We start from the raw sequence: 13,482 nt of genomic DNA on the forward strand, positions 1-13,482 counted from the left end.
GTGCAGACTGATTGTCATTAAACAAAGCAATCCTATACTGTACCCCGTAAATTTCGAACAGAAACTTGCGTAGAAAGAGAGCCTCTTTACAAGCATCTGACAGACACATGTACTCACTCTCCGTGCTTGAAAGAGCGACTGTCTTTTGTCTCCTACTCTCCCATGAGATAGTAGAATTTCCGATTTTGAACACAAAACCGGTATAAGATCGGCGATCGATCTCATTTGACGCAAAATCAGCATCAGCATATGCGACGATGTCTAAACCTGACTTCTGAAAAGTTAAACAATGATTAAGCGTACCTTTCAGATAGCGAAGAACGCGTTTCGCCGCTTTCCAGTGGTTCTCGTCGTACGCGTCGTTGAACTGGCTGAGTGAGCTGACAGCATGCGCAATATCAGGTCGCGTACATACTGCTATGTACATTAGACATCCTATCAGGCCTCTGTAGTCGTGCGTACAATCTTTCTTTGTAGATTTCACGAGCTTCAGACCTGTTTCCATAGGTGTTCGCGCAGGTTTCCAAGAATGTGATGACCTACTCATAACATTTTAGCTACTCTGCCCATAGACATGAGTACTTTAACACCGTTTGAAAGAGATTTCTTGCTTTTTGGTGTAAACTTTATCTTCTTTTTTTTGCCTTTTTTGTTACATTATTGCATTTTAGTATAAATATATCATCTGTATTTCCGTTTATTTCGTAGTTACATATTGTCATTATTGCTTAGTATAAATATATCATCTGTACCTTACGTATACTGTCATGCTCATGCTATGGGAATTTGGATGTATGATTAAGTTGGGCATACATTTTTTCTTTCATAATTTATTATGTAGCTATAAAGTGAAAACCTGAAATTGGTTTTGTATTTTTTTAGATATACATACAACGTGTTTCCGATATCACCCAAAACCTCAGACACAATACAATAAGATATATACTCTTTATTGCACACCTTGATAAAATACAATACAAAACAAGGAAGCAACGTGAACAAAGGTAAACAACAGGCGGTCTTATCGCTAAAGAGTAACTTAAACTCATCTAAGAGTATTCACCTTTAAATTTAATGGTTACTTTTTTAAAAATTGAATTTTTAATTTTCTGTACAGCTCTACTTGACTTTCAGCTCTACACTCAATAAAATAATTGCTAACTACCATCATAAACCATGAAACTATTTATTTGTGTACGTTACTGCAACGACATAAGGTTTACCAATAGACAGCTAAGATTTCACTGTAAAACACTTTAAAGCTTTGTCACAGTAAACTTCAAATTGGACAGGTAATCGCAGTAAGCAAATTTAAACCCAATATTCAAAAAGACAAGGTTATTATTAGGAACGAGTTGAATTTGTTATGACTTATGATAAACAGTGAGATTAAACTGACAAACAACGTCAATCTCGTAGCGGAAAAAATAATCGTCCAAGTTACCATCCAGTATTTAACCCCCAAATACTGAAAAAGGTAAACAACCTCTATCAATGCGATATACGCAATGTTGTATTACGAATACAGTAGAATAGGCACATAAAAAATAACTAATAATACTAATTTGAACAAAAATATTACCCCCGTCAAGATATAGCTCAATCGATTCTACTCTCGATTCTGAACGGTTTTCAGGTTTTCAGTGTTAAGTGAAACACGGTGTATAGCGCTGTTGGTTTTCCATGAAACAAAATAAAATAAAGATTCGCATATCTCGCACTCGTACGACTCCTCTCCGGAGTGGATCCTCTTGTGTCTGTCTAACTCCGACTGTGATGGAAACTGGTTCTTATTTTCTCCACAATGATTTTAATCCAACTATTTTTTTTTCTGTGTTAAATGCATGTCGTAGGCTAAACCTTTGATAAGGTTCCGTCATGGGCTTTTTTTCTATGTGCGTTTAAACTCCCTTTTTGTGTATACCGCATGTTACAAATCTTACATGTATATGGCCTCTCTCCAGTGTGGATTCTTGTATGCATAATTAAGCTTTCTTCTCGTGTAAATCGCTTGCGACATAAGTTACATGAGTAAAATTTAAATTCACTGTGAATTTTCAAATGTGTTTTTAAATTTTCTTTTAGTATAAACCACTTTTTACACACGTGACATACATGAGGTTCCATTCTAGTGCGCTTAACTAAGAGGATTTCAAGTTTGTTTTTTCGTTTACAAAGGTTCTGTATATGTGTGAGTAACTTAGACTTGTGTGTGAAGTGCGCCTGGCGAGTATCGCAGGTGTAGGGTTGTGTGCGGGGCTTCCGCTGCACAGTGGCGGACTGGCTCGCGTGCGGAGAGTCGTAGTCGCGGAGGCGCGTGAGCCTCACGCAGCAAGCCATCGCGAGCTGCTGTCTGGCGCGCAAGGACACTGACGGCGCCGGCTCCGCGTCCGCTCCAGCCGCGCCGACTAATGCTACTGAAACAAAACAAAAGCATCACTGGATTTGAATTGAGGACGCCAGCGACGGCGGGCGACACGGCTCCACCGCGCGCAACGCCGATCGTCGGGTCGATGACAAGCATTAGAAAAGGCCAACACGATTCGTGAAGGGTTCTTATTTCAAACTAGTTACCACCAAGTTGTTACAAGTGATTTGACGATTGATACTATTTGTGACTGGTAGGATTTTTTCCCAGTAGCTCATCTATCAGTAATCATCATCAAGTTCGTATCATATCATAGCGATAGTCCATTCCACAGCCTTGCAAGGCGAGAAGTTTATGGAGAAACGCACGGTTTATGGGGAATTGAGGACTGCCAACCATCTAATTGTTGATAAATAAATAAATATCATAGGACATTCTTCCATAGATTGACTGAGTCCCACAGTAAGTTCGTCAAGAAGGCTTGTGTTGCGGGTACTCATCAGACAACGATATATGTAAAATCAGCGGTCTCGCTGAGTCCCATCCATTTTACTGCACACACTTCTGAAAATGAAATGAAAATGAAAATGAAATGAAAATGAAATATTTATTTTTCAAGTAGGCATATTACAATGCGCATATGAACGTCAAATAAAGCTACGCCGGCTCTAACCCTACGCCTCAGCCTCGAGAAGATTTCAGTCCCCCCTCAGTTGGGAGGGGGTATCCACTATGGGACCGGCAAGAAACTCGGCGGGCAACTTCTTTTCAAAACATTACATCTTATAATTAACATGCATTAAATAACAACATACAATTTAACATGCAAAAGTATTCATCAAAGAATATGAACAGACTAGGTACTCTATGGAAATCAATTTCAATAAATTATATTATTGCTTAATAATACGTCGTTCTTCTTCAGAGAAAACATATCAAATTGTCATAGTAGAAAAAGATAATATGAATCTCAATATCATTAAATATGTAATTTACCTACACAACATAAAATATAAAATATTTGATGTGCTTTCTTATCTGAACTGTGTCCTCTATACATAATACAATTATTTTAATTGCTATTCGTTTTTTGTAGTTTCTGGTTCGGGCCATGCATGTTTGTCTGTCAAATAGTCCTCGACTCTGTAATAAGCCTTTGCTTAGCACTTCGAGCTAGAGCAGACCGGCCGTCAAAGACCCGTCCGGTTGACGATGGAATTCTTGTCGCTTAGAAACATGGCGGAAGAGATTATTCTAGACAAATTAGGCTCCGGTACAAGCGTTACAAAATGCTGAGCGAGGCTAAATACATCATCACCTTCTCCATTTTATCTTCATAGAGCTGTGCTAATCTAATAGAGAGTATAGCTACCTAGCTAGGATTCCGTAGTCAACGGTTTTTGCTACCGCATGTGCTGGGAATCTCGACTGTTTGTGGGGTTCTTCCTACTAATAGTCACTTAATCTAAATATATAAAAGAAGAAGCTGACTGACTGACTGACTGACTGACTGACATATCAACGCACAGCCGAAACCGCTGGTCCTAGAGATTTCAAATTTGGCACATAGGTTCCTTATATAGTGTAGAGGAGCACTAAGAAAGGATTTTCCAAAATTCACCTCCTAAGGGGGTCAAATGGGGGTTCAAAGTTTGTATGGGGAAACAAGATTAGTTTGACTATTTTATTCGAAACTTCACAGGAAGATTCCTTAAGACATATGACTGAATACGTGTTTCAGGTTTTTTGAAAATTTAACCCCTAAAAGGGTGAAAAGGGGGTGATAAAGTAAAAAAATCAATATGGGTATCGTTTTTATGGTTTATCGGGTCGCTGATCACGATAAATACAACGTTTTTAAAATCTAACGAGGCGGAAGTGAAATACCTTCTCCCCTGTTGTGGTGCAATGGGGTTTAAATATATAAAAGAAGATATTGACTGACTGATTGATATATCAACACAGCCGAAACCGCTGGTCCTAGAGATATCAAATTTGGCATATAGGTTCCTTATATGGCGTAGAGGAGAACTAAGAAAGGATTTTTCAAAATTTTCCTCTTAAAAGGGTGAAATGGGGGTTCAAAGTTTGTATGGGGAAACAAGATTAGTTTGACTATTTTATTCGAAACTTCACAGGAGGATTCCTAAAGACATATGACTAAATACATGTTTCAGGTTTTTTGAAAATTTGACCCCTAAAGGGGTGCAAAGGGGGTAAAGTCAAAAACACAATAAGGGTATCGTTTTTATGGTTTATCGGGTCGCTGATCACGATAAATACAACGAATTTGAGGTGGAAAAGAAATTTTCTCCCCTGTTGTTGTGCAATGGGGTTAAAATATCCAAAATAGCCATAACTTTAGTTTTTATCTTTACTTCTGGTTCAAGAGATTTCAAATTGACACGGAAGTTCCTTAGAGGAGCACTAAGAAAGGATTTTTCAAAGTTCACCTCCTAGCATGATAATTTTACAGGGGCAAGGACAGGGACAGGGCCAGGGACAGGGACAAGGACAGGGACAGGGACAGCGACAGGGTTAGGGATAGGGATAGGGATAGGGGTAGAAATAGGGATAAAAATAGGGGACGGGGATAGGGATAGGGGAGGGACGGGGACAGGGACGGGGACGGGGACAAAGACAGAGATAGGGACAAGGATAAGAATAGGGATTGGGGTCGGAATAATCGGTCGGCAATCGATATATAGGCAGTGTAAAATGCAGGTAGCTCAGTGGGAAGGGATTAGTAAGTAGGCATCGGCGAGTATCCTGCATCCGTAATAACTATTACATTCAATGTGCTGTAAGAAGATCGTTGTTTGCTTGCCTTTTATATGTTTACGTTTGCAATATAAGCAAAATGGAAAAAATTGTAAGCGATAATGCAAGGAAGTACTTTTTACCCTACCGACCATAGCGTCGAGATACTGGCTATGTGGGTTGTACGAAGTTTCCCCAGTATAAATATTGGTAAAATTCATACATATTCGTACCTACTACCTACGCTGTGGTCGCTGTGTAACAATTCTACAATCATTGCAAGAATTTCTTTAAAAACGATAGTAATATGTGTAAGGTACAGTCAGCCAAAACCGGACAGTACAGCAAATAGATCAGTTACAATGGCCCCCCAGTCGAAAATTGCCCCGCTTTACCTGAATCGAAATAATCGCGGACAGATGTACCTACAAAGAAACCTACGGATCCAAATGAAAATCTTATTTTTTGTAAACGTTTCAATAAGAATATTTTTATTACGCGGGCGAAGCCGCGGGTAAAAGCTAGTAATAATATAATAATGACCACGACTTAAGACGAAAGATGAATAAAGGATATAATAATCACTGAAGGTAAATTTTGTTGGTGATTGGTAGTTGTAAACATGGATATGGAAGAAGATATCAAGCCCCCAGATAAAAATGGTGGCCTTTCTGGTAATCAAAGCGTTCGAGGGTAACAAAGTGGAGCAGATCCACGGCAAAAAACCGGCCAAGAGCGTGTCGGGCCACGCTCAGTGTAAGGGTTCCGTAGTTTTCCGTATTTTTTTTTCAAAAACTGTTCAACCTATCAAGTCCAAAACAATTTTCCTAGAAAGTCTTTATAAAGTTCTACTTTTGTGATTTTTTTCCTAGTTTTTAAACATATGGTTCAAAAATTAGAGGTTTTTTCCACGTTTTTTTTTCAATATTATCAAAAAACGATCTTAGTAAACTTTAAAGTGTCAGACAAATGTGTGCGTCATCGTCAGGTATTTCGCAAGGCGATAGTTAGGCAAATACCCCTGAACTGGACCCTACATAGGCTAAGTAAAAAAAGATAATTGTAAAAGGACGTCGTATTTGGTAGCCCACCAGAACAGTTCAAACTCCCCTCGGAGAGATTTTGCATGAAAAACTCTATGATCCTGTCCCTGTTCCCAGATATTATTAACTGCCTATAATCCAATGTCGAAAGTGTGTAAGATTTGATGCCGAACGATTAAAGAACAATGCCGCTCCAACCCTAGATGTTCACAAAATAACGAACCAACTGAGTGTTCAGTTCCCGATACCGAGGTATCCTGTCTTTACTGTTCTGGCCCGAATTTCGCAACCAATCAAAGTTGCGCAGAATGTTTTACATGGGTAACCTAACCTAACTTAAACTGACTATAAGGTACAGTCACTGTCACAAGTCACAATAAGTGATGATTTCTGTATCCTGTTGTCTTTAATCATTTGACAATTTCGTATGACATTTCAAACAAGACTGTAATGTGACTAGGTATAGAAATCGTCACTTATTTATGCCGGTGACTATACCTTCAGTCAATCACGCTACATATTATGGGGTTTACAGGTAAACAAAAATAGATTGTTCGTACAGTCAACATCTAAGACATGTTTACACCTTATAATATTCTATTGTAATGAGGCAAAAAAATGCAAAGATATGTATTTGACGCCGACTGGACTTACATATTTGTTTATGGACAGAGTTGTATATTCTAATAGACATTAGAAAGTTCCGTCGCTCACCGGTTTAATGTGATAATTCATAAAGCATTGTTCGATGCAAAGGTTGACATCGCATTCCATGCATTTCCAAACGGTCCTAGTGGTGACCTTGCGCTGGGCACACAGCCAACACCGACTTTGCTTAAAGCCGGTACGCGTCGGGAAGTGCCGGTGCTCCAGCTGAGGCCTCTGGTGGGTTTTCTGTCTGGTAGCAGATATCGTTGTCGTCAGCCCAGACCTTCTAGTTAGAAGTCTCCTTTCACCAGTCAGGTCGATTTGCCGATGTATTTTCAGCAGGTCCTCTGCCAGCATTGTTCTGAATTGTCGATGGTTTATTTTTGGATTCGATTTGGCAAATATGACAAAACAGTTAAATATGGCCGCATGAAACATGCGACGGAAAAGCTTTTTATACCAAACTCTGTTTTTGTTTCTTATTGTAAGATGACCAGACAGGTATTGATCCTTCCTATAAGTTCCTCCCGTTGACTTATTGTAGTCCAGAACGATGCTAGGTTTGGACGTCACTCCGTTGTACTTGGTTTTTGTTCCAACTTGTAAGGAATGGTAAGTGGATATGAAGCTAACTATGTTTGCGTCCCGCCATACAGTCACAGACAAGTCGGGACAATAACTAGCCACCACTTCACCGCGTCGGAGGTCTGAATTGTTTAAATCTTTAAGGGAATCGGGAACAAATTCACGGTTAAGTCGAAGTGTGCCGTAACAGTCAGTATTTTGTCGTTTCAGAAACCGCGCCAGTAAAGGACAGTTATAAAAACTGTCCATAATTAATGTATGGCCTTTGTGAAGTAGCGGTTCTACCAAGTCGTAAATGATTTTTGCAGTCGCGTTGGTGTCGTTTTCAGGACTAGTCATGTCATGGGAGTGTAAGTACAAGTTCAGTCATATCGTCTCCTACGGGGGGAGTATTCATAGCCTTAGTGTTTCCAGCAGATACAAAAAACTTCCACAGATAACCACTAGACGACTCGCATAAGTTCGAAAGTCTTTACACCTACTTGAGCAGCCTTTGACAGAACTTTTTGGGCAAAGCCTAACCGTCCGTGCCATTTCAGTAGAGTTTCGTCAATAACCACCTCCTGACCAGGATAGTACAGGCTAGAAAACTTTTCGTTGAAGTAATCCGTTATTGGTTGAATTTTACTTAACTTTGTAAGTTCTGTTAAATTTTCATTATCTACGAAATGTAGCAACGATTTTATTAAAAAATATCGGTTGTAGGACATTATTCTGGAAAAGTACGGCATCGAGCCAAAACCAATAAATGAAAAGTATGACTGCTCATCTGGAAGGGGGTATAGCCCTTGCAAGATAGTGAGCGCAAGAAAGCTGATCATTTCGTCTTTATCGATCGGAGTCCAACGATGCAGCCGCGAGTTGGGTAATAGCTTGTTAGCAGTTTTAAGTAAAGTAATTTTTTGGCTCGCGTACCTATTTGTCTCCAAGCAAAGTAGGTCCAGTAAGTCACTGTCACACATTTTATAAAAAATATCTACGGCACGGGTTTGATCTGTTACTTGGAATGTCGGTCCTGAAGAAGCTGTAAATATTTCTCTCTGTCCTTTAAATATTCGTATATCTTCGTCCCACTCAAAATTGTAGTCGGCCGTAGATACTATTTCGCGTAGTGCCTGGTCGTTTAGTTGGTCTTCTGCCGCCAGCACTTGGACCTCAAAATCTGTTAAATCAGCTTCTGTGGCAGGTCCTATTAAAGCGTTGCGCGCTGACATATTCGCAATGTGGCTAACTGCTTCGTCGTCTTGATCCACATCCATATCACAGTCACTCAACTCGTCAACCAGCCGCATCCACTCGTCATTTGTTTCGTTAAAGTGTGTGTCATTGACCCCTAGAAGCGAATTAATAATATTGAATAAAATCGAAAAAGGTAGGTAACATTTATAAAATGAACAACGAAAGGTATAAAGTATATATTGCGCATATGCCAGGAATAGAGCAGCAGAAATAGTCTTTATGAATGTCCCTGCTACGCTGCAAATGTTCAATAAAGGACCTCATGCAATGGCTATGACGATTTTTAATAAAATTCCTCAAAATATATTAAGCGAGAGAAAACACAAAACTTTTGTAAACAAACTAAAGTCCTATCTACTAAATTTGTGCCCATATTCCTTGCATGACTTCCTAGGAGACCAAACTTAGCTGTAAGTGCAGGTTGGTAAACTTTTTGTATTTTATTTTTTACATTTTCCTTCATAATTCTTTTAATTTTCCACTACAAAAAAATTTTGTTTTTTGTTTTGTTGTACTTATTTATATGTAAAAAAAATGCTACAGCGTAAGTAGTTCCTATTAGTGAGGTCCATGTTTGTACCTACAATCTGTAAACACCTCTGTAAAATACCATGGTTGCATTGAATAAATGAATATGAATATGAATATTGACTTCAGCACAGTTCGAATAACTAGATTAAAATTGTAATCTTCATAATATCCATTTGCGTATCGCTCGTAAGCATAAAGGCAAAAAACCATGACACTTTACGTGAAAAATTAAAACCAATAAATTATCATCTTTGCTAAGATGGCGGTCTCCATGAGACCTAGCATCATTTTCATGTTGCTAAGATACTTTAGAGGAGTCGCTTTGCATCTGTTCCTTTATACTTCTACCTGTTTCATCATACAAATTTTCTCTTTATCGCCCACTGCTGAGCACAGGCGTCTCTTCTAGTACACCACTTGTCCCGATCCTGAGCTAGTCTCATCCAGGTTGTGACACGCTATTTTCCGGATGCCGTCCACCCAACAAGTCAATGGTTGCCATTGTTGCCATGCGCTTCTTACCTGTTTATTATAAGTAGCGGCACGGCAAGTTCGCTAAGTGAAATGTGGAGGTGATAGGCAGCGTCCACACACAAGAGACGCATCTCGTGCGACTCGAAAGGGACGCGCAAGAGACGTGGCTTCGTATACAAAATGTACTGAGGAGACGTTTTCTAAAATTACATTCAGGCGGCGTGGCGCTGACGTCCGTTCCGCGCCGCAGGACATGCGTCTCTTGAGTGTGGACGGTCCCATAGCTGCGCATGGGGATGCATACCCTTCGTCCTCTGTAACCCCCCAGAGACCTGTTTTGAATTTTGCGCAACAGCGGTCAGCGCTAAACTTACGTGCCGGTAGTAAACACATGATTGTATTTGATCACACGTCTTGTTCTAACTGTATTAATGACATAAGGACGGGTAGTCTATCTCGCGGCGACATACTCCCGCGGCAATCATGTGCTAACCCTGCTGTTTGTTGTTGTTGTCGATCGTCCTCGGACACCCCATAGGTGCATAGGGCCTCCACAAGATCCTTCGACGCCTTTCTACCTGTTTACAGGCTAGGAAATGGGAGTTACCATGGAACATAAACAATTTAAATTACAACTTACTTCTTTTGGACTTGTATCATTTTCCTGATGACTGCACAGTATAAACTTGTAAGTATTGGGTCCGACTCTGCACACTGAGCGCTCCATGTCTATATGCATGCGCTCCAGACTAACAGTGCAGGTTTTATCTGGTGCTGGATTCCATGCTGCTTGCTTGTTGAGTGTTGCTGTAATAAGTATATAAATAAAAAATTGTGCAAAATCACTCCGCGTGGAAGAAGCGACAATTCGTATGTGGAAATGAAAATAGGAAGGGGTATTTTATTTCATAGAGTTTGCAACACTGAGCGTTAAACGTTTAACACTGTCAGTGAGTGTGTTTAATAAATGTTTAATAAATTAATACTGTCCGTCCGCGGATAATTTTTAGCTGAAATTTGGTACCAATTTTTCAATCACGCCAACAAAGTGCAAAAATAAAAAATTGGGGGAAAGTGGGGGCTGATATTTTTTTTTCATTCTAACCCCAACGTGTGATATATTGTTGGATAGGTATTTAAAAATGAATAAGGGTTTACTAAGATTGTTTTTTGATAATATTAATATTTTCGGAAATAACTCTAAAGAAAAAAAAAGTCCCCCCCTAACTTTTGAACCATATGTTTAAAAAATATGAAAAAAATCACAAAAGTAGAACTTTATAAATACTTTCTAGGAAAATTGTTTTGAACTTGATAGGTTTAGTAGTTTTTGAGAAAAATACGGAAAACTACGGAACCCTACACTGAGTGTGGCCCGACACGCTCTTGGCCGGTTTTTTACACAATTTTTTTAATATTGGGGGACACCTTACACAGATCAACCTAGCCCCAAACTAAGCAAGCTTGTACTATGGGTGCTAGGCGATGATATACTTACTGATATAGATATATACATACTTATATACATAGAAAACATCCACATCTGTGTTCATCACACAAATAAATGCCCTTACTGATATTAGAAGTTTCAGACCGGTCTAATTTGTGTGTATTAAAAGTTTCACTTAATATAAGCTTTTGGCAAGGACATCAATTTTGCTACAAGTATCTTCTGTCAAGTGGTTTCTTTGCACAGGTTAGGTTGTATTAGGTTCACAGAAACTGAAATTTAACATATGACCTGTGGCTTGTCAAATGTTTACTTAAGTTATGTATTTATCTTATATCAAGGGCGGATCCAGCTGTGTACCCCAGGGGGTCACGTGGTAAGTGTGTGTGCCCAGCCCAGGGGATCACGTGGTCAATTTGTATAACCAACCTAGGCTCCGCGCATGTCTTATACATTTTTTTTACTTTCTCATTGCCTGTAATGCTGATGTTACTTATTTCACTAATACTTAAAATTAATAAAAAAGTGTAATTAAATAATATTGAAGTTGGAAAAATTAAGTTACCAATTGCACAATAACAATAGGCTACTTGCCTCCTAGTCAAATCACCTTCTTTTTAAGAACTTTTAAAACTAATTTCAATGTCTTGCTAATATAGAATTAATATGAAATTGAATTGAGTGATGTCACAGTCAACTCAGTTACCTTATACATTTCTACCTGACTTGTTAAATAGAAATTGGATTAAAAATAACTTCTATACATGTTTACCTAATATTAATCTAATAGAAATCCTAAGATGAAGAAAGTTGCTAGTGTCCTTTACCCTAGTGTCCTAAACAGAATAAAAAATGAATTACCTCTATGGTATTCCTCGGGGCCCACCACTAGCCCATCTTCAACCTCATGTTTCAGATAAAGGCCTGCCTGCTCTGCCGTGCTCATACTACTCACAGTCTTCTCACTCTCAAATTCATAATCTAGAACCACAGGCTCTATCCAACTACTGTATTTACTCTCATGCTCCGAGCCAACTCTTTCAGCCTCTTCCTTCAATACTGCCTTCACTACAGGGTCCATGTGACAAAGTGCGCTTTCCTGGCCATTGCATAAGCCGGCTTGCAAAGCTGGTTCAAATATATCAGCCAAGTTCTCAGCTTCTGCCTTAACCTCTGGTTCCTGCTTTAAATGCCCATCTTGTACACTCTCAGGCTCCTCTTGCTTTACGTACAAGCCAGCCCCAGCTATTTCATCGACAACACACATCTCCTTCGGCTCTGATTTAAATTCCATCTTCACATTCTCTGTTAGTTCCTGTTCTTGCTTTGCCTCTACCCATACGTACTTTGCGCCGCCTAAAGACATCTTTTGCTGGATCTTGTGTTTGATACGCAACTACTGCTAATGCTCGTGAATCTCGTGATCACTAGTTACGATACATTGCAGTTCTATCTGTGTCTGATTAAACTAAGAAATTCAATGATAACCTGATAGCGTGCAGGATTAGCCAGGAACTTAATTTGGAATTGCGAAGACGTAGTTATGTTGAGACTTAAGACCTAAACAGTATTAGGTACTAAAGGAGAAAGGAGGTACAAACAGTGACCCACAGCAATTTTTTTATACTTCCGTGCTCACAACGATTTTATTATCGCCTAATTATCGTATGCATTAGCTAATAGGTTTGCATTTGCTGGACCAGTGCTGGTGAGTGGTGACTGAGGACCAATGCTGTGCATTGACAAATTGTCAATTCGACAGCGTCATAAATGTCATTTTGATTTCGAGGAGAGGCGCCGTTTAAGCCACATAATAAAACGCTGTTTTACCGTTTTGGGAGTATCAATCGTATCCATAGACTAAATTCTTTTGTCTTTGGTCTTTACCTTAGCACATGCTTAGCACTATTTATTAGCACTAAGATATGCTATTAGTTTACATCGAAGGAAAAAACAGCCTGCAAATTGATGATTCTCGGAATTTCGTACTAGGCTTACTAGCCAGGCGCTAAAAACCGATACTGCTCAACAGACATCCAGTATCCCTAGTATTTAAAAAAAATAAAACGTCATGACGTCACTGTCATTAGTGTCATACCGTGTTAGTACCGCGAGTGGTGCTGGTTGCCTTACGTGTGACCGGCGTGTTGATTTTATTATAACCGTTTTACATAACAATAAAACGATTATTATGTGCCGAGAGAAAGCACAGCGTCGCTTTATGAAGATGCAATGTATTTTCTCACCTATTGTCAGATATTTTTATTCGATTTCTGAACGTTTTTAGCGTTTCTGAACGAATTATCTGTCACCAGAGGGCGCGCGCGCTTTAGGCTCCCCACAGACAGTCTTAAAAATTCATAATCTTAAAAAAAACTTGTATG

At 39.3% G+C, this 13,482-nt stretch overlaps 1 protein-coding gene across 4 annotated transcripts; it reads right to left on the reverse strand.

Annotated features, from left to right (window-relative positions):
* Positions 1 to 1,589: 1,589 nt before the first annotated feature.
* Positions 1,590 to 12,821, reverse strand: LOC125239725. 4 transcript variants are annotated; one of them, XR_007178553.1, is made up of 4 exons: positions 11,960 to 12,821; positions 10,289 to 10,455; positions 8,320 to 8,737; positions 1,590 to 2,414 (listed from the first exon to the last, which is right to left on the reverse strand). XR_007178553.1 is itself a non-coding variant. In XM_048147368.1 (3 exons), the coding sequence occupies exons 1-3, from the start codon at positions 12,462 to 12,464 to the stop codon at positions 2,415 to 2,417; spliced, it is 675 nt and encodes a 224-aa protein (XP_048003325.1). In that variant the 5' UTR covers positions 12,465 to 12,821; the 3' UTR covers positions 1,590 to 2,414. The 4 variants fall into 4 exon arrangements, 1 of the variants encoding a protein (XP_048003325.1); XR_007178552.1 differs by having other exon boundaries at positions 1,590 to 2,417; XR_007178551.1 differs by having other exon boundaries at positions 1,590 to 2,417; positions 6,886 to 8,737.
* Positions 12,822 to 13,482: the final 661 nt, after the last annotated feature.

Source organism: Leguminivora glycinivorella, chromosome 26 (genome assembly GCF_023078275.1).
Source record: "Leguminivora glycinivorella isolate SPB_JAAS2020 chromosome 26, LegGlyc_1.1, whole genome shotgun sequence".
Classification (NCBI taxonomy): Eukaryota; Metazoa; Arthropoda; class Insecta; order Lepidoptera; family Tortricidae; genus Leguminivora; species Leguminivora glycinivorella.

Excerpts from the sequence above, each read along its gene's own strand:
- LOC125239725 (XM_048147368.1), bottom strand. The coding sequence starts at position 12,464 with ATGTCTTTAGGCGGCGCAAAGTACGTATGGGTAGAGGCAAAGCAAGAA. Across the intron at positions 10,456-11,959 it reads CCCCGAGGAATACCATAGAG|CAACACTCAACAAGCAAGCA; the intron begins GTAATTCATTTT and ends TACTTATTACAG.